The sequence below is a fragment of the Morone saxatilis genome, unplaced genomic scaffold (assembly GCF_004916995.1).
Source record: "Morone saxatilis isolate NCDOM2014 unplaced genomic scaffold, NCSU_SB_2.0 Contig20, whole genome shotgun sequence".
Classification (NCBI taxonomy): Eukaryota; Metazoa; Chordata; class Actinopteri; family Moronidae; genus Morone; species Morone saxatilis.
The window spans coordinates 6,783,072-6,802,606 of record NW_023339763.1 but is presented as its reverse complement, the minus strand read 5'-3'; the positions used below and the strand labels follow the sequence as shown (position 1 = coordinate 6,802,606).

At 40.3% G+C, this 19,535-nt stretch overlaps 1 protein-coding gene across 1 annotated transcript in view; it reads left to right on the top strand.

The window, feature by feature from the left end:
- The window catches only part of jade2 (jade family PHD finger 2), a 160,775-nt gene extending 144,254 nt beyond the window's left edge, over positions 1 to 16,521 (top strand). The window contains 2 exon segments of the mRNA XM_035667182.1: positions 2,352 to 2,497; positions 4,172 to 16,521. Coding sequence (XP_035523075.1) covers positions 2,352 to 2,497; positions 4,172 to 4,969 — 944 coding nt within the window. The 3' untranslated portion in view covers positions 4,970 to 16,521.
- The last annotated feature ends 3,014 nt before the right edge of the window (positions 16,522 to 19,535 follow it).

Genomic DNA, 19,535 nt, shown 5'->3' with positions numbered 1-19,535 from the left:
TGTGCGCGCGTGTGTGTGTGGGGAGGATTGCTGGTGTTAAAGCCACCCTAACAGCACCTCCTGCTGTCCTGCTTGGCAGATCATTATAGGCACTGAAGATTTACAGTGAGGCTGAACGACAGAGACAAGAAAGAGAAAGAGACCAGAAAAATCTGCATACACTCGTCGGCATTTTTCATAATGTGTTTGTGTGCAAGTTTTGGTCAACATTATCTATGGACCTATGGGTTGTTAAGAGGAAGTTGTTCCCAACTTAGGGGTCATGGGGGGGTCACAAGGCCTTCTTGATTTTAAGAGAGATCTCGCACACACTTTTGGGGTCGGTGTGTCTATTGCTAGCTAGCTTACATAACAGTTGGGATATTGCATTTCAGATTTCAAATTTAAAAAATATCTGTTTAATCATCCTTTTATTTTTTATCATCATTGAAGCAATCTGCCAAACATTCAGGGAGTGATTTAGCTAAATAACAAACTTGTAATCTATCTGACAACTGTAAGTTATTTATTAGTTCAAATTGTCAAATGCTCTCCTGCCTCTGAATGTTAGGATGTAAAGATGTAAGGAGTGAAAGACTGGCAAGCCAAAATGTGGGTGCAGGAGAGAAAAAGTGCCTGAGCTAGTGGATCCAAACCCCCCCTTCTCTGTTCTCCTTAAGCCTCGCTGTATTCCCTGCATTGTGCGTATAGATGAGTTTGTGTGTGCGTGTGTTTGTGTGTCAGAGTAAGAAAGACTAAAATGCCACAGACAGACACGCAGTGCTTTGGCAGCACTTTCACAGCCCACAATGATAGAAAAGGAGCCATGAAAATCTCCTAATTATACACACACACACAGAGACACCACAGTGTTGGGAATGAGACAGGAAACAGGATTTCTACTGTAACATGGGTTTATATGTTCATTATTGATGAAGCGACAGAAAGAGTATGTTTGGATTTGGAGTTTATCACTACATACTGTAAATGTCAGTGTGTCAAGTTGTTTCTCTCTCTCTCTCTCTCTCTCTCTCTCTCTCTCTCTCTAAAAGATCTACAGCCGACTCTGTGTTTCTGTTTAGAATTGTGATAAGGGCAAAATAGAAAAACTAACATTTAGAGGTGCTATGTGAGAGATTAACATCAATTTGGAGGTGTTACATTACAGTTTTGATTATATTCATTTTGAGATGTTGGTATAATTAACATAAAACAAACAAGGATATATTTTCCCACCAGGTCAGATTGAGGAAACTGTTACATTGCTTTATAGTACACAAGTGGAATATGCTGTGATTTCAAACAGCTCTGTACTGTTTAGACAGTAGCTGTTTTGATACGTTATGCTGTCATCATATGCGTCCTTTGTTTGTGAGGAGATTTTACAGGTTTTGTCCACCAATCATCTTTGCATTATTTAGCTTGAGAGTCATGCTTAGACTGTTAAACTTTGGAAAAGTCATCCAAATTGAGAAGTTTGTCTTTATAACCTTTAATTAGGATTGTAACTTTATATACGAAATTCACTTGCCGCTAGATGTCGCACTAGAGAACCAGCATCTCCGACCAAGACAATGGGCACTGCGACTGAAAACCGTCTTTGTTAGTCTTTCAACAGTTTATACTTTCCAACAATCACCAGCACTGGTTTGATTGAAATATACCCTTCATTTACACTATGATGTGGAAATAGCTGCGAAATGGGCTGGTATAGCTGGCATGTAACGTTAGCTAATCCTCTGGGACAAATACACCCGTCAAAGTACGTCCCTTGTTGATCTGGCGACACTTGTAGTTACTGGTGCTAACAGTAAGTGTGGTTTCCTACTACAGTTCCCAAAATTCTGAGTGCACCAAAACAAACTTTTGTCATTTCTAAATAAGTCAGGTAGTAATTGACTATTCTCCATAAAGCCATAGTGTGCGGACAGCAGGGCACATGGAATTTAGTTGGTTACCTCGCAGCTCTTCAGCTAACAGCTTACTTACTTCATAGTAAAGCAAACTCAAGTTTCTTTAGTTAAATGCTTTTAATGTGAAGCTGCAGCAGTAAGAAATGTTTGGTTTGCATTAACAGCAACTTAAGACAGATTTTTTTTCTGTTGACAGTGAACTGACTGAGCTAACCCTGTATTTAACAGAATTGTGGGATTTAAGGTTTGGCACAATGGTCTTGCATTGAAAAATGTGCAGCACCCCTCACCTGTGTGCTTTGTCTTTCTCCCCCTTCTCTCCCCTTCATCCCTACCAATTTTTTCCCACGGCTTTTTGCCACCCCTGCTCACTCTCTCCCTCTGTTTCTGCTGTCATGATATCATCCATCTCTTTCTCCCTGCATTCCTCCCTGCTTATGTCCCTTCCCCTTCTTTCAGGTTTGTCAAAGTCCTTCCCATTGGACAACTCTCTGTTCGACAGCTGGCTCGCGCAGTCGGTTCAGATCACCGCTGATGACATGCTGAGCCAGTGGGCCCTGGGTGCCCAACATCGGGACAAGAGCGGCAGCCTGCTCTCCGACCAGGTAGGGCTTTCAGTAGTGGGAGGCCAGCAAAGTGATGCCTCGGCTATTTCTGAGTTGAATGATAACTAATACATACTTTAGAGCTACTTTTGATAATGCAGCAATGGATTGAATTCAATTGTGGATTTTAACTTTTATTGTACCTTCAAAATAAAAGTGATCTGCCAACTGAACCTAATTTTAGCGGCAAACAGCACACAGACCAGACCAGTAAAAGGAGGATTACATTAGACAGAGCTGCAGTTCGGCTCTTGACAGTGAATGGCAGCACACATTGCAAAAGTCAAACAGTCCATCACCTCTTGAACTGAATCCCAGTCCACTTCACTGGTGGACAAGACTTACTGCCAGGAGCCAAATAAGAAACTATCCTGCCTATTGACGTTATTAAAACGGACATCCGAAGTTACATGAAGTTCCTAGTCAAAAAATCTTGACTAGGAGGCAAAAGGGCTAAAATCCAAACTAAATTGATAGAGAGAAAACTGTGTAGGTGGGAAGTAAACTATTTTAAACAAACTGAATAACTGCTATAATCAATTGCAACAGCATTACATTTTTGCATGTTGGTGCACTGAAAATGTTCCATGTTAACATTACTTTTCCACACATAAGCTAAATCAAAGTATTTGCTCAATCTAATGACTTTACCTTGAGACTATCACGTCAGTGTTTACATGTAAAATGGAGCACTGTTGTTATTTTTCTGCATGTGTTCACTCTTGCTCTGATAGCACTTTTAACAAGTAAATTTGTGATTTTTAACTGACTTGAGCTGTAGCACTATGGTTTTAAAACTTGGATGTGTCTACTACAATAACTTTGAATAATTCCGAAGAGTGAAAAAGACTGTTTCCATTTTATTGTAGTACATTATAGTTTCCCACACTGAAAACCATTGAAAGTTCCCACTTTCGTCACACACCCACAGAAAAGACTTAAGCCTCCACACTTGAAACCACCTTTTATTTAGAATTATTTTGCCTCTTTAGATTGAATCTTTATATAAGTGGAGTTTTGAGTTGTGTGTGTGTGTGTGTGTGTTTTGCTCACTTTGCACTGTGGATTGATCAGTTTGATGAAAGAACTGATGGTCAGAGCAGAGCTGCACTGTGGCTGACCTGCTGTTCTCCTCAGGAATGTGCTGTTTGTGTATTGATTGGCAGGGGCCTTCAACCAGTATGCATGATATAACTCCATTGTTTGAGGATTTGTTCAGGAACAAAACAACACATGAACACTGTAATTTTTAATTAAAAAGAATGTTTATATGAAAACCTGATATCCTTAAGAAGGGAGTTTTAAAAAGTAGAATTTTACAATTCAAACAAACAATTCAACAGAAACATGTATGTAACAATGTAAAATGCCATCAGAATATGTTAGCTTTGTCATTCAGAGCTTGAATATCTAATGAACATCTATTTGCTCCAAAGGTGGTGGTGGTGGCTGGGGAGTTTTTGTTGAAACATATTACGGGCAAGAATGTGAGGTTTCAAAACCAGAAACCCAAGTAACAGGAAAACTTATTGCTGTATCGATCGACAAGCAAAATTCCAGATATAACATTTTGTCTAAAATTCCTTTTAATTCTTCCCCTCTCATCGCTCCTCTTTCATCTCCAATTCCTGTCTTTCCTTGTCTCACCTCCTCTCCTGTTCTCCTCTCATTCAGCTCCTGCAAGGCGAGGAAAGCTTGCTAAACCTTATGATGGAGAACTCCATGCAGTCTACCTGGAAAACACCCCAGCTGGGCCGCAAACCGCGAGGGAGCAACAAGCCCCGTGCTCGTGGACACCCGCAATCCACCAGCCCCACCCAGCCCCAGACACTCCTGTCTGCAGCGGCTGCCTCCGCCGCCTGCAGCCCCTCCACTGCAAAGAGCCTTTGGGCGAGTGTCGCGGAGGAAAAGCCCAGCCATGTGGGCCGCAAAGGGGAAAGGTCCAGGGGCGCCTCCAAAGCCCTGCACCACCACCTTCATCACCACCAGACCAGGAGCTCTGACCTGCACAGGGACCCTCCGCCGCAGCCACCGATCTCCAAAATGGATTCTTGTCATATCTCAGAGGACCCCGGCTGGGACAGCATCCACACAGGGAATGGTGTTGCATCAGGGGCTGGATCTGGTTTCACTGCAAGCTCATCTCCACTCCCGGCCTCAAGCCCTGGGGTCACAGTGCCTGACACAGGGGCGATCCTCCGTGGCGGGGCCCCGCGGCTCCGTCTGTCCCGCCAGGGGAAATCCAGAGGGAGGGGCTTCAGTGGAGGTGGAAGCATAACAGGGCTGGAGTCTGTGGACCTACCACTCACAGGAAAGGACACGTCCCTGCTGGACGCTGCCGAGACTGACGGGTACTTCTCTGATGGCGAGCAGAGTGATACGGACACACGCTCTGGCGGACGCAAACTCCGCTTGCCACAGTTGCATTCTGGGAACGAGGACCTGCTGAGAAGGAGCGTGCTGGCGTCCTAAAGCACTGAGACTCCCACTAACACACAAACACACACACACACAGTTATCCAAGCAGAGTCCCGCTGGCTAATTGTTTCTCCATCTGTGCCCAGAATACAGTCTACAAAACATGGCTGTTTGGCTTTGTTCAACCAAATCCCTGTCACATTTACGTGGAAAATCTCTTCAGCTCTTACCTGCTTTGTTTTGGGGTGAATTTGAATGTAGCTGTTTGTCTGTCGTACAGTAAAGCTTCTACACCGGACCGTAGTTTGTCGTTAGCTTACCACAAGATGCGATACGTTCAACAAATAGGAAACAAACATTACCTTTAGTCTTTCTCTTGTTTTGTATTTCAGATTGATTTTGTTTCTGGGTGTTGAAGTACCCATTTCTGGCCTCATTGTGGTATCTGCCAGACTTGGGAACAAACACTTTGGGGCATTATTGTTATTATTCAAGCTGGTTTCAGGGTCTGCTTTGCTCTTGGTCTTTATGGCCTGAGATGCATCCAATGAGTCCTTGTTTTCTTGAATATGTTCAGTGGAAAGACAATTTCACACCAGAGCTGGTCTGAATATGTACAGATGGTGACATGGGACAACATGTATTCAGCCTTGAAAAGCACAACTAGCTAGTCGAAAGAGCTGTAATGTAAGCACTCGTGTGTGTATAATAGATGCTCATCCGGGGTTGGGGTCAATTTTCATCATGTTGACTCAGTTGTAAAATGTACACTAAAACCGCCATTCTCCAATTTATCTGCAAAAAAAAAAAAAAAGACCAAAAAAAAGATTTCCAGCTTCTCCAGTTTTTGAATAGCCAGTTTATTGACCCCAACCCTGGTGTTCATTCAGATTGTCACACAGAGACACAAACACAGACATACTGACACACATACTACTATAAGCAAATCCCTTTTGCTCACATCATAGCCGTTCAAATTATTTGATCTGACTGTTGTCAGCTGCTTTCAAATTCTTCCTAATTCTGAGTTCTTTGGGGTTTTTTTATTTTATTTTTTTTAGTCTGAATGCTTGGAGAAAATTCATCGTAGAAACTCTGTGCCTTCTGTCGCTTGCCCTGCGCCCCTACACCTCCTTAACCCCCCTTGCCCCTCAACCTTATCACTCAACCAAACAATCAGTAAGAAGATCAATCAGTCGTTTTCTCAATCGGATTTGTAACAATCAAACCAAAAGGAAATCCCGTTGGATTGGTTACTGAGTGTGGCCAGCATTGGGCTCCTTGTCACCTTAACAATTTTCTAGTGCCTGAAACAAGGATGTAAATGCAGCATTTGCCATTAATCAACAAAGCATCTGCAACAGATAGCAAAGCAGAGCCACACCATACTATTAGTGCAAAGAGCTGCCTACTGTTATGTGCCCCCCACCAACTAGATCGCTGCAGTCCAGAGCCATCGATAAACAGAGTTTGGCCAGGTTACACTGTGATCACAACAATAGATACACATGGAGAGGAAAAACAGAGGAAATAAAACATAATCCTGCTAGCCAACTGCTTTTTAGATTGGTGGTAAAACAACTTTGTATTGTCAGTGGACAGGTCAGTGGTATGACTTACTAATGCTTCAATATTCAAGTTTCTTGTGTAAAAATTGTCCTAAATTTTGTGCTAAATAACAAATGTGTGCAAACATACAAGAGCCTCCCTGTCACAGACTGTCCTCATTGGACATTTGACAAGAATGTGACAAAATAATTGCTTTCAAAAGCTTTTTGGAACTTTCAACCACAACGCACATGCGTATTGGCTGGCTCAGGTGTCATCGCATGACCAAAGATTGGAAAAACGTGTTTTATGAGCATGTTAGAAATTACCATTACATAACTTGAAGATCACTCAGACCTGACATGTCTCGTTCATATAAAACAATCACTGACTCACTGTGCTTGTTAACATGAGCATCCAGTGTGCAGTGTATTCACATCTTTGGATTATTTCTAGGCAGTGAAGCTGTTAAAAAGCTGTTATTTCTGGTTACTATATGAGGCCACCAGGGTTCACAGTGCACCGTGCAGTTTTCAGGCAACACGCATAAACAGAAATGAGTTAGTTATACTTTATATTACCCATGTGTATCTATGCAATTTATGATATGAGTGTAAGATGCCCAACACTGTTTTATTCTGTTAATCTCTAAGGCAGGTTACACGTTTGACATGGACAGGCTCTGATAACTGATGGCTCTGCTGCACCTGTTCTCCTGTTAGATGAATGATGAAAATGTAATAATCAGCTTCAGAGGCCTGTGCTCTTAAGTTCTCGAATTGAGTTGTTTGTAAATTTGTTTTTTAAAAAGACTTTTTGTTGTTCTCTCAGAGAGTTGTATTTTGTACTTAAAGCAGTCCATGGTATTCTCAGGGGTTAAAAAATCTTTAAAAAAAGAATAAAAGGCTAAAAAATGTATCGAAAAAGCGACGCAAGACATAGATACATATATATATACATACATATTTTATATCGTATACTATATATATATATATATATATATATATACACAAAGTGATGTGTGTATGTCTAGAAACTTCCTTATTTGGCAAGCTTCGCTGTTTGAACTCCTACACGACTACTACTGAGCATGTTCCTTCTCTCAGTATGACCATACAACCATCAGCCCTGGGTTCAATAGTCTCAACCAATAATTAATTAACGCTTATCCTCTTGTTTGAGTTACCAGATGAATAGGACAGGTCAGGTAATATTGGCTTGGTGGTCAACTACAAGGAAATTCTCTCTTTTCATTCTCTCAGCTTTCTTGCAGCTAAGACCTCACCCGTCTGATTCAAAATTAGGGTGAAATAAAGTAACGTAGGTGATTTTAAGGGCTGCTTGACCCAGGCCTGATGAACAGACACTTAAATAGAGGTGCAAGTCCAATCTACTTCCTCTGTTTTTTTTCTGTATGGACAGCTTCTCACCGGTCTTCTGAAGTGACCATGCCAAAGAACAGATCTGTGTATCAAGGCAGCATATTTACATCTTATCTACACAAACACAAATACACATGCTCCGAATCTGGTTTTCAAGATGAAGAATGTTAGATAGGGGAGGTCAGATGACCCTGCCAGCGCTGTCTAGGTCAGCTCAGTTTAATCCAGATCTCAACCTGGTTCGACCCAGCTCCATAGGGTTTAGTCAAATGTGCTGTGGTGTTATGTGACCTCCTCCAATGCAGGGGGCGCTGTTCATTTTACCACCATAAACACAACCTGAAATCTTCTAGATCTGCATTCACAGGGGCTTCACAGAGGAAAAGCCTGTTGCCCACAGTATGGGCTGGTGATGGTTTGTTAAACAGACTCACACATATAAACCCCCTTCAGAAAAAGCCAAATGCTGAACTGAACACACAACATACAGCTCTCTCTCTCTCACACAAACACACACATACACCAGAGCTGGTATAACAGGGTTATAATGTAAAAGATGACTAGTTTTTTATGTATATGTGGTCCTGACTGCATCAGGAAGTATAAGCTTACTCAGAGTGAAATGCCCCCTAACAACAGGAGAGTATTATTACTGGTGACAGCGCAGCATCTCTGTCTCCTTAATCCTTTAGGTGTAGCCATCGTAGAAGATTCACATAATAAGTCCTCCACTCATCTCATTTTCGCCATAGAGAGGCAAAGTCTGGCCAAAACCCTCTTTTAAAAATCAAGGGTTTGTGTGCAAAGTGTTGTCTGAAGGAGCTGCTGATTTTGTAAAGCAGCATATATATATACAGGACAGGTGGAGGAATTTGAACTTCTACGTTGGCTACCGTTATTACAACCCCCATGGAAACTGACCATAACAACACATACGACAATAACTGCAACAAAAGCTTGTGTTTTGAAGTGAGGATGTGGTGAAGTATCAATACAGCCCACAGGATCCTCCACCAGGTGGTTGTAACCATTCATGTGTTGCTAAGACATAAAAATGTAATCTTGGTTTCAATATTCAATGTTCGGAGTAGCCTGACTTTGTAGACAGTGGTATTAGACAAGGCCTCACATTTATGGCCTTAACATGTAGTAGCAAATGCTAAGGCTGCACAGTGCTGGCAGGTGGAAAAAAAAAAGAAATCACTTTTTCTTTTGGCTGAATTTCCTCTACAGAAAGTTGTGGAGGTAGTTAGGTGAGTTGCTGTTTCTCAACCCAAGAATAGCACCGTAGTACCTTGTCAGGCAAATTGCAGTTTAGATGTTTTTTTCTTCTTGATACTGTGCAGCCTTGGTATACACAAACTGGTTATTATTCTATATTTACAGTGTGGCTTCAATGCCCTCTCCTTCCGCTTCGTAGATACTGTAGACTGGACTCTTTTGCAGGTTCTTTTTTATCAATATCCACTAGAATACAACTTCAAAGCATCACTGTCCTCTGTGTGGTACGCTGGTGTGGGTGTTGGCTCACAGCCCAAAACGTGCTCTGATGATCTTTGAATTTTGCAACTCTTGTCAGGTCAGATATATCCGCATGATCCAGATTAGAAATTTTGTTTCTTCTCTGGGTTTAATTTGGTATATCGGTCATGGAATTTAAATTTTTTTAGCCTCAGATTAAATCATCAGTGTTGATATCAGCAGAAGATCTGGTGGAAGTTCTTCTGTGCAAGCTCGCCATTTAGACTGCATGGTTAAGACATTATGTATAATGGATTAATATACAACCATACAGTTTTCTAAGTGGTGAGCATGTGTGAAAGCAAAATCCTCTTCCCCTGGAGTTGGCGTGAATGCTACACCACAGAAATAAGCTGGAGGGCATTGTGTACGTAATGGCAGGTCGGATACACACCTACACACAGCGGTGCATTCCACCTAGACTTCTGCTGAAAAGCTGGTTTAAGGCCAATACTGATTGCTGCAGGCATTTGGAACCTCTCCTATAATTCGCACAGCTGCTGTCTACTGTACCGACACTGTTGTAAAACCCATTGGAAAGACATCACTGCACCAGTAGGGCTGGGTTCCTCAGAACCTCAGCTGAGCAAAGATCATGTTTAAAGCTATTTATTAGCAGGGAGGCAAGTTAGGAATATCCAGCAAAAAAAAACACTTGTAAATTGTGTTGTACAAGCCAAGTTGATTTGAACAGAAGAAAGTGCTGCACCTACTGGATGGAAAAGTTTAATTTCTGAAATTTTAAGACAAAGATGAATTGTTGCCCTGAGGTGGTTTTGAGGAACCAGAAGGACACCGGGATGCTGTTAATAGGATGTCTCTCTTCCTCTGTGGTTGCTCCTTCATCCAATAAGAAAGTGGTTTGAGGCTGTCCTAAGGTCAGTAAAACCAGGGTTGGAAAATGCTCTAGATACTTAAGTGATGATAAATTTAATTTGATGCCTCAGCTTCTCTCGCAGGCCACATTTTTTTCTCCACAAAATGAGCATTTATTTAAACAAGCCTGGGAACACAAAATGCCTGCTAGGCTCAAGTGAAAGCAGTTATTATCTCTGTAACAAAGATGAGGGAGATTACCGACAACATAGCTTGTTGCAGACGTTTTTTAGAATGTATCTAGAACTGAAATCTCGACCAAAGGAAGTGTCGGTGTTTAATGATTTGGTCATGCTGACTGACCCGATGACTGCCTAGTGCTTCCTGTTCCTGATATCATTGTCTAATCCTTGCTTTACTGTCCTACGCCAGCCATACAAACCCACCCACCTACCTACTGGCGTACCATTGGAGTTTATACACATCTACAATAATGTATAATACTGTTCAAATACTACTACTAGAAACATTTTCATTTTCCGTGTTTTGAAAAGCCTTTGGAAGCTGTTTTTTTCTTTTATAACGCTTTAGCTGGCCGCTTTGGCTCGTATCAAACTAGAAAGCTGACTCATTATCTGCTTCCTCTGTTTTTACTGGCGCTTTGCTCTCCTCTCCGTTACAGCAAAGTTATGGCTTCAAGGTTTCAATATCCACAACCCAGACACACTGCACAGATTGGAGGTTTAGTCATACAAACTAAGCTGCTGTGGAGGCAGAAACAAGCTCAGTTGTCAAGTTAAGTCTAAATTGGTGGAGTCAAAGAACCACAGTGATTTGAATCCGAGGGCCTTTTCTCATTCATTCATGATCTTGCGGGGTATAATTGGCAGACCAAGATCAATACAAGCAACAGCAGTGCAGTCAGTCTGAACTTGGAAGGTCAATTAGGCGAACTAGATAAATAAAAGCTTTGCCATATGTGAGAAAATGCCTGGGCTACATCTTGTTTTGACAAATAAAAGCAGATCACTAGAGCTCATAGTCAATCAAGAGAAAACCATTCTGCAGCTGCTTTGAAATACTGCAACTCCAGTATCTCAAATGTGAGGATTTGATGCTGCTCTTTTCATACACGATAGTAAAAAAAAAAAAAAAGCTTTGGGCTTTGGACTATTGAATGGACAAACAATACATTTGAACTTTAAAAAATATTTTCTAGACCAAACTATTAATTGACAATGAAAATAATCAGTAGTTGCAGCCCTACAGATTGAGTAGAGTTTGTATTATTGTATTTTGGGGGGATTTTATACCTTTACTGGATAGCAACAGGGGAGCGATTACAGGAAATGAAAGAAGTACGAGGTGGGGAATGACATTACATTCAACAAAAGTCTCAGGCTGGACATGAAACAGGGATGTTGTGGTTTGTGGTTGGTAACGATACTTCCTAAACCAAATTAAGAAATACATAAATCACATTAAGCCTGCAACCAGACTGCTAAGGTTGTCAATCTGTCATTGTTTTTTCAATTAATCTCTTGGTCTATGAAATGTAAAAAAAAAAAAAAAAAAAGTTTTGAGATATATTATATATACATTCACTTTAAAATTCTGTAAAACACTGGGTAAGCAACTGTAATGATAAATTGATGATATAAATTGTTGGTGAGTTTCTTTACCTCAACTTATTGATTGACCAACTGATTGTCTCACATGACTCACTGCCATCCTGAGAAGTTACACCTTTCTCAACTTTTGAAAGCACTCAGCCAACCAAAAAACACCAAGGAGCGCAGATGTGTATTTTCATGTAAAACTTAACCTGAAGAAGCACACGTCCTAATAGCTCCCCTCATCTATTTCTTACTCTTTGCCTTTCCAGTGGGCTTCAGTCCAACATCCCTTAGCCAGAAACACTCTTTGGCTCCACCCACTGAGGTTCAACACAAACAGTGAGATTACATCTGCCTCCAGAGCAGCTCCAAAAAAAGCAATTTTAAAACTAAAGCTCCCATCTGCACAAACTGCTCACCTTATTCTGCGTCCACCATCCAACATCTTCCTCTTCCCTGCATACTTTCCTCCCTCCCACCACCAGCAAAGTCCCCTCTTATCCTCCAACCTAAATCCCTAACCCCCCTCCCCCATCCTGTTCCTCCTCCCCCTCACCTGTCCGGTGATCAGCCACCTTGGCCGGCACGTGGCTCTATTCAGAAATCGCTTTGGAATCATAGGACGATCAAAAAAAAAGAAGAGAAATAAACATAAAAGAAGAAAAACGGATCTCTGTAGCTTTAAGGACAAATAATGACAGGCACGTGTTGTGTAAGTACGTGTGAGGAGGGGAAAACGTTGCTATGCTCTGGCCTGGAGAGAGAGAGAGCGAGGGAGGAGGAGGAGAAATGAATAGAAAGAAAGAGAGGAGAGGAGGGAGACGTTTACTGAACCGGAGCCAGAGAAGCAGACAGAGAAAGAGTACAACTTGTTCTTTCCCCTGCGTTCTGTTTGCAGCCTGTCCGCACAGTCAAGTTAACAAGCAGCTAATATAAACACCACCAGGCCCTTCCCTTCTCCTTGCCCTCTCGCCTCCTCATCTCTCTCTCTCTCTCTCTCTCTCTCGCTCTCTCTCTCTTTGTCTCTTTATACTTTCTTGGCTCTCTCTCTCTCTCTGTGTACAGCTGGGTTTCCATCCATGTATTTCCTTTACAAACTGTAACAATCGAATCAGGAAAGCAAAACGGGAACTGGTCAAATTTGCATTAAATGGAGTCTGAGTCCGGAAAACAAGTCAGTTTTGTGGCAGATTTTCTTATTGATATATTTTTGGTTAGTTGATGCTTTTATTTGTATTCGTATTAAAGCATCAATTTGGTTACCGATAATGAACAAGTCCTGCAAAAGATAAGACTGCCGATATTCTATATCTTTCTTGCTGTCAAAAAATCCCATAAAAAAACCAAAACCAAAACTGTATTGATTTTACTAACAAGTAGGACCAAGTTGTATCCAAAGCCTGATATATCTTATTACTCTGTAGCACATACCTCCATTATTGTCCAAAAACAGTCACGCTGTTGCATTGACATGTTCCTTCATTACCATGGACACAGCCACTATAGTTAAACTCATTCCCACCTATACCGTCCTGCTGCTGTAAATACCAAATGTGTATTAATCCACAGGTGAAAATAGTCCCTAAGAAATGCACTATTTACTCAATTTTGAGTCACGTTTGCTAAAAAACTTTTTTTTTTAAATGAAATGATATATTTGTGTTTTTTTTAACTAATATTGTATGTAATTTACTTCAGTGGGAACAATTGGTCTTGTGGCTAGTGAATTTTTGTTTTACACAATGCATAAAGTGTCTGCATCATTCAGTCTGTCTCTACCTGCTGGGTTGCTTATGCTAGCTAGCGGCTGTCTGCAGATATCAAGCTGATGTCCGGAAACACAAAGCGGACCTTTCAGCTCTATCTGTACCGAAACTGATTATTAAAGTGGCTGTCTGTTTTATACTTAGTTGAAGCATTTACTACTGACAGTCCAGCTAGCTGTGTGTGTTTTATTATTCTTACTCAACTATCTGGCAACCTAAAAACACACGTTTGGTTTTGGTCTTTTCATTTGATTTGTTAACAGTAAGAAAAATATAGCCAGCAACCAGCTTCATTCTTTAAATGTCACAAACATCCAGGTAAACCATTTTTTGTTTTAGTTTTTTTGGATTCTCTGTTCATAATCACAGTCTGTGGTTATATGTATTTGTACTGAGACATAAGCATACATTTAGTCAGCATCAGCCAACAATCCAGCCTTGAAATTGAATCCATTTTTACACAATTATTGGCCATTTAATTCGAAGCCTGGATGGAAACATGGCCTGAGTCCCTTTTATAGTTCCTCCCTCACAATCTGACCAATTTATTCACCCTCCCTTTACATCTGGTTTTACCATTTGGCTCCTGGGAGGTTCAGACTCTGCTCAGACATATATCACTGCGGACAAATTGAGGTGTAAATGCAACAGAGACACACTGAAGATCAATTTGGCCAAGGCTACCGTCCCTCACTGATGGTCAAAGCAACATTTGGTAACATTAAATTTAAGTTCAGCTGGGAACTATACACAAAGTGTAAATATAACAAAAGGATGCTGGTGGGAATCTGTTTTATGAAGAAAAGAGTGCTTTCAGCGCAGGCACTGGAGACACTTTACTTCCAGGTGTAAATGTAATCTAGATAAATCACGTCTAGACACAATTTGAATTTAAGATGTAGGTTACGACCATTTGTTAAGAGGCCCTCTGTGCTGTATTTCTGTCTCTGCTCTTTCTCCCACTCATCATTTCACCGCTCTGTCTCTGCTTTATTTCTTTCTCCTGGTTTCTGTTATTTTATCCCATTCTACACTGTTCGTCTTCGCTGCTTTTGTAATCTGACTTCTTTTTCTCTTTCACACACACAGAACAAATGTTTATCTTCTTCTGAGGCAAATATGTATTTGTCTCCACTGTCAGATCTTTGATACATGCAGGAAAGGAAATGTCTTTTGATTACATACATTGGGGAAAATGCAGTCCTTTATTCTGATAATACAGCTTGTGTGTGTGTGTGTGGTTGCAGAAGGCATGGGAATATAGTTTGTGTGTGCACATGGTGAGGAAGAGACTCTGGGTTGAATCTAGTTTACACTGTCCTGCAGGTCAGCTGTTCTCCAGTGAGGTGACCGATCTTTTGCTCCAGTCTCCCTTTGTTACCTCCTTTTTTCCCTCCTCATCCTCCTCTTCTCATTTGGAGGGATTAAGCTACATCCACGTTTTTAAAAACATTTATTTATGTATTAAAATAGTGCAAGTCTACCAACCATTTCCATGACATATATACGTTAAAATCTCCGTCCACACTTAAAATCCTGATAGGAAAAACAGCTAAATCCCTTCTTCTTTGTCCCATTTACTCTGCTAGTCCCCCCTGCTCTCTGTGACCACCTCTTGTGTGTTTTAATACAGCCAAATTCTCACCTTAGTTGTTCTCATTAAACATATAAAAATACACCCTTTTAGTTAGTTAGCTATTTCTAATTGAGACTATGTGTCATCTGTGATAATGGGCTATATAAATAAAATGTAGTTTCCATACATGCTTTTAAGTAACCAGCTTACAGTTGGCTTTCTCCAGAAAACCAATTACAGAAATTTTCCCAGTTACATTTCTCATGGAGGAAGACAGTTTGAAGGACATGTAGACGCATAACCGGTTTTCTATTCAGATTTTCACATACATGATTACTGACTGTGTACTGTATGTATATACACTGCATATAACATTTGATTTCCTGCCTCTTATTTCTTTGAGTAACATTTCTTGAGATTCTTGAGTGCATGTAAACTCATTGACTTGACTCATCAACCCTATTTATATCAGTGAGTGGACTAAATATTAGAATCACATCTCAGTATAACACAATACTGTTAAACAGAAAATAATATACAACCTTCATAATGAACATAAAATTGAATTAATGCCCCTTGAAAAGTTTAAATAAAATCTAAAAATTATAATCTTTATGAAGGTAGAATTTATTTCAGGACTTTTGTATTAGACCATTAGTTTTAGTCACTGTAGTAGTGTATTTTCTGTTTCAGTTCAGAAAATAGCGATCACAGGTCATAAAGTAACGTCAGTGTTATGCAGTAACTTGTGCGCTGCTATGCAGATGATCACAACGTTATCTGACAAAATCTGCACGAATACAGCTTGATGACATTAGGTTTATAGTATATATTCACATGATGAGTGATCACAGAGAGGGTTAGAGGCAACATAAAAAGTTCTTAACTTTACTGCCACACAGTCCCTGACCGGGCTTATGTCTTTGTTTTCCAAAAGCTCAGTTTTACCTTATCTACAGTGTAACGCAAAGGCTTGCGTTTATCCACTCTGGTGATTGCTTTCAAAAAAAGTTTCATTTTCAATTTAGAAAAATCTAGTGTGGACGAAGAGCCAACACGGATTCCTATGGATGTTAACATTTCTCTCTCTCTCCTCCCTATTCATAGTCAGCCTCTCTTTGGCTTACTTGCTCTCTTTAACTTTGTGTTGCTTTCTGTCTCCCACTCAGCTCATGTCTCTCACACACTCCTTCTCCTCCCTTCTTTCTTTGTATCTCTCCACAGTGGCAGGCAGTTTCTGACTCATTAATAAGAAAAAAAATCTCGCTCCTCTCTCGACCTGCGATTCACAAAGTTTTCTCCCTCAGGTTCAAAATACATTATGAAACAAGAATTCAGTGAAGGTTTGGTTTGCAAAATTTCAGCAACTTTTTGTTAGAAACATCTCAGTACTTTATACTTATAAGCACTTATGAATATCCAATTTTATGTTAATCTGTTATTTTAAGCACTTAGTATGTCCTACTTTGTTGGAATAAGGGTAACTGATTAAGCTGCTTCTTGTTTGAACAGTTTCTCTCCCTTCTCTCTCTCCTCTCTCATGACATTTTTAAACATTATTGGGTATCATTCTGCAACATGAGATTGTTTTGCATCATATTGGTCATACTTAGCCACTATTGAATACTAATCAGCATCGTCCATTCAAAGCAGAGCTGGACACAGGCTTTTTCTCCTACTCCTCCTCCTCCTCCTGTCTTATTTGTCCTTATAAAAAGGTTAAAATCTCTGCTGTCGTGTCCAGTTTCTCCTCCACTCTGCATCGGTTCTTCAATACAATAATATGAATGTTGCAGGAGTTTATCCTTCTGTATTCTTTGTTTCAAAGAATGTTGTGCCATTTGTTAATAGCAAAGAGAACTATTGAACATATATGAAAAAGAAGAGCTATTTTAAATTATTTTTTGGCTTTTTTTGCTATATTTATTTTCTTGTATTAGAATCTTCTTTGTAGGAGGGAAAAATCAAAAAATGTATTTTTCATTAGTGCGAAAAACCTATTTTCTTCCTTTTTGTACAATTTCGATGTTTTAAGCGAGACTTTGAAAAGCAATATGATGTCAAGCCTGTTCTGCCCGCCCCCCGGCAGCCCCCTCAACTGCCCATCCCATCGTGATGTGGATCCCAGTGTCCACTGGACCCGAGGTCCCAACATCATCCGTCCATGCACACCCCCTCAAACTCCCATCCTCATCTGATGGAGTCCCAGTCCCACCTGATCCAGTCCAGACCAATCCAGTCCAGTCCAGTGCAGTCAATAAAGCAGTGCTTTCTGTGTACACAAAACTCTTTGCCTCTCTGTTCATCACACTGAGGTCTTGTCTGTCTGATTTACAAAGAAAAAAAGTCTCTTAAAAGGTCCTGTGTGTAGGATTTAGTGGCATCTAGCGGTGTAGTTGAAGACTACAACTCATTTGCATCAAAAATGCTAATGGCTCTGTCTAAAGTTTGTCCATTCTGGGCTACTGTAGAAAGTAACACAGGTCGCCTTCCGTCTGTAATTATAAATGGCTCATTCTAAGGTAATGAAAACGATTCTTATTTTCAGGTGATTAAATACTAGTGAAAACATACCTATGAATATTATATTCAATTTTTGCCATTTCTTCTTTAGATTCTCCAAAAAAATGCTCCTCTTAGCCCAGGATTAAAACATACTGTATATTCATAAATATATCAATTATCTTTATGACAAACCCTTTTTGTACATTTTTAGAATATTTTTGGTTCAGCAGAAAAATGTTTAAGGCTTGAAAGTTGGTTTCAATTATCTTTTCTTGGTGCCTTCAAAGTATTTCTTTACTTTGATGTTGTAGTGTAATTTAAAATGAATACATATACCGCTAGAGGTAAGGGACAAAAAAGTTTTTTATAATTCAACTGACCCATGAATGTCCTTCCGACATTTAAAGCACTGGACAAAATAGTTACTAGTTGCAGTCTGATTACCAATTAATCTGCAGATTATTTCTTGGTTAACTAAATTACTGTTTGGTCTATAATGTATAATAAAATAGGGCTAAAATGTCCGAGGTGACATCTTCAAGTAGCTGATTTTGTCCAACCAACAGTCTATAACCCAAACATATTCAATTTACTGTCACAGAGGACTAAGAAAACCAGTAAGTTTTTCTGTATCAACAGATTGACATTGAAATCACTATAAATAAACTGTAATAGTTTAGGTCTAGGAAAGAGAATTAAATTAAGGTTTTTGGAGTCAACAGCCGATTACAAAGAGACAGAGGAACAAAAGTTTTAATCTCAAGGGTTAGGGTTAGGGTTTTGTCAGAGTGGAACCTCAAGACCACTCCAGTGTTCTTCAATCATGATAGAACAACTTGCCAGGACAGAAACCGTCAGCAGAGGCCTTCAAATAAATTCAATAGTGAGCGTCTCTTGAAAAACACTGCATGGCAGCAGCCTGGAGTTTGTCAAAAGACCTGTAAAAGACTGGGAGCATGACGCAAAAGATTCTGCAGTCTGATGAAACAAAATTCAAAATGCTTCAGCTGATGAAAACTGTTGTGTCTGCTGGAACTGGGCAGAGCTTATCAACCCTCTAACACCATCCATACCTCGAAGCACGATGGTGCAGCTTCAGACTTGGCCAGAGAGGACAGGGAGCGTTTGCCAGAGGAACAATGCAGGGATCCAAACACAGGCAAATCTCGAGGAGAGCAGGTTTCTTAGTGCCAAAGGCCTGAGAGTCAGGCCAACACATTTTTACTCCAACAGGACTCAAACATGCTGCCAAGTCAATGTTGGAGTGGCTTCACAACAAAAATGTGAAAGTCCTTCAGCAGCCTCTAAACCCAGATTTGAATCCCAGAGAAAATCTGTGGAATGACTTGAAGATTGAGTCCTATCAGCAAAATCCAAATGTGCCGAGCTGATGCAGATGTTTCCAAGAAACAGTTAAATACTGTGTGTGTCATCTCACACTTGAATAACTTTTACTTCTTTTTATTATTAACACTGGATCAAGTTACTATGTGTGATGTGAAAGAGGTATATTGTAGTGACAGACCCACAGATAATTATTACCCAACTCTGCTCTATGGAGTGTTTTAGCATCCAAAGTTTGGGTCTAGTTGTCATGGGTAAAAAAACTAATTTGTGGCCATAAATTAATAATTATTGTTCTTCATTTAAAGGTTCACTGTGTAGGATTTATTGACATCTATTGGTGAAGTGGCAGATTGCAACCAACTGAATACTGCTCGCCTTCCAAGTGCGTAGGAGAAACTAAGGTGGGTGCAAAAAATGCTCTAGCCCTGTTCTGGGCTACCATAGAAACATGGCAGTTCAACATGGCAGACTACGTAGAAGAGGACCCGCGCTCTCTGTCAATAACAGCAGCTCATTCAAAGGTAACAAAAACATGACAAACAT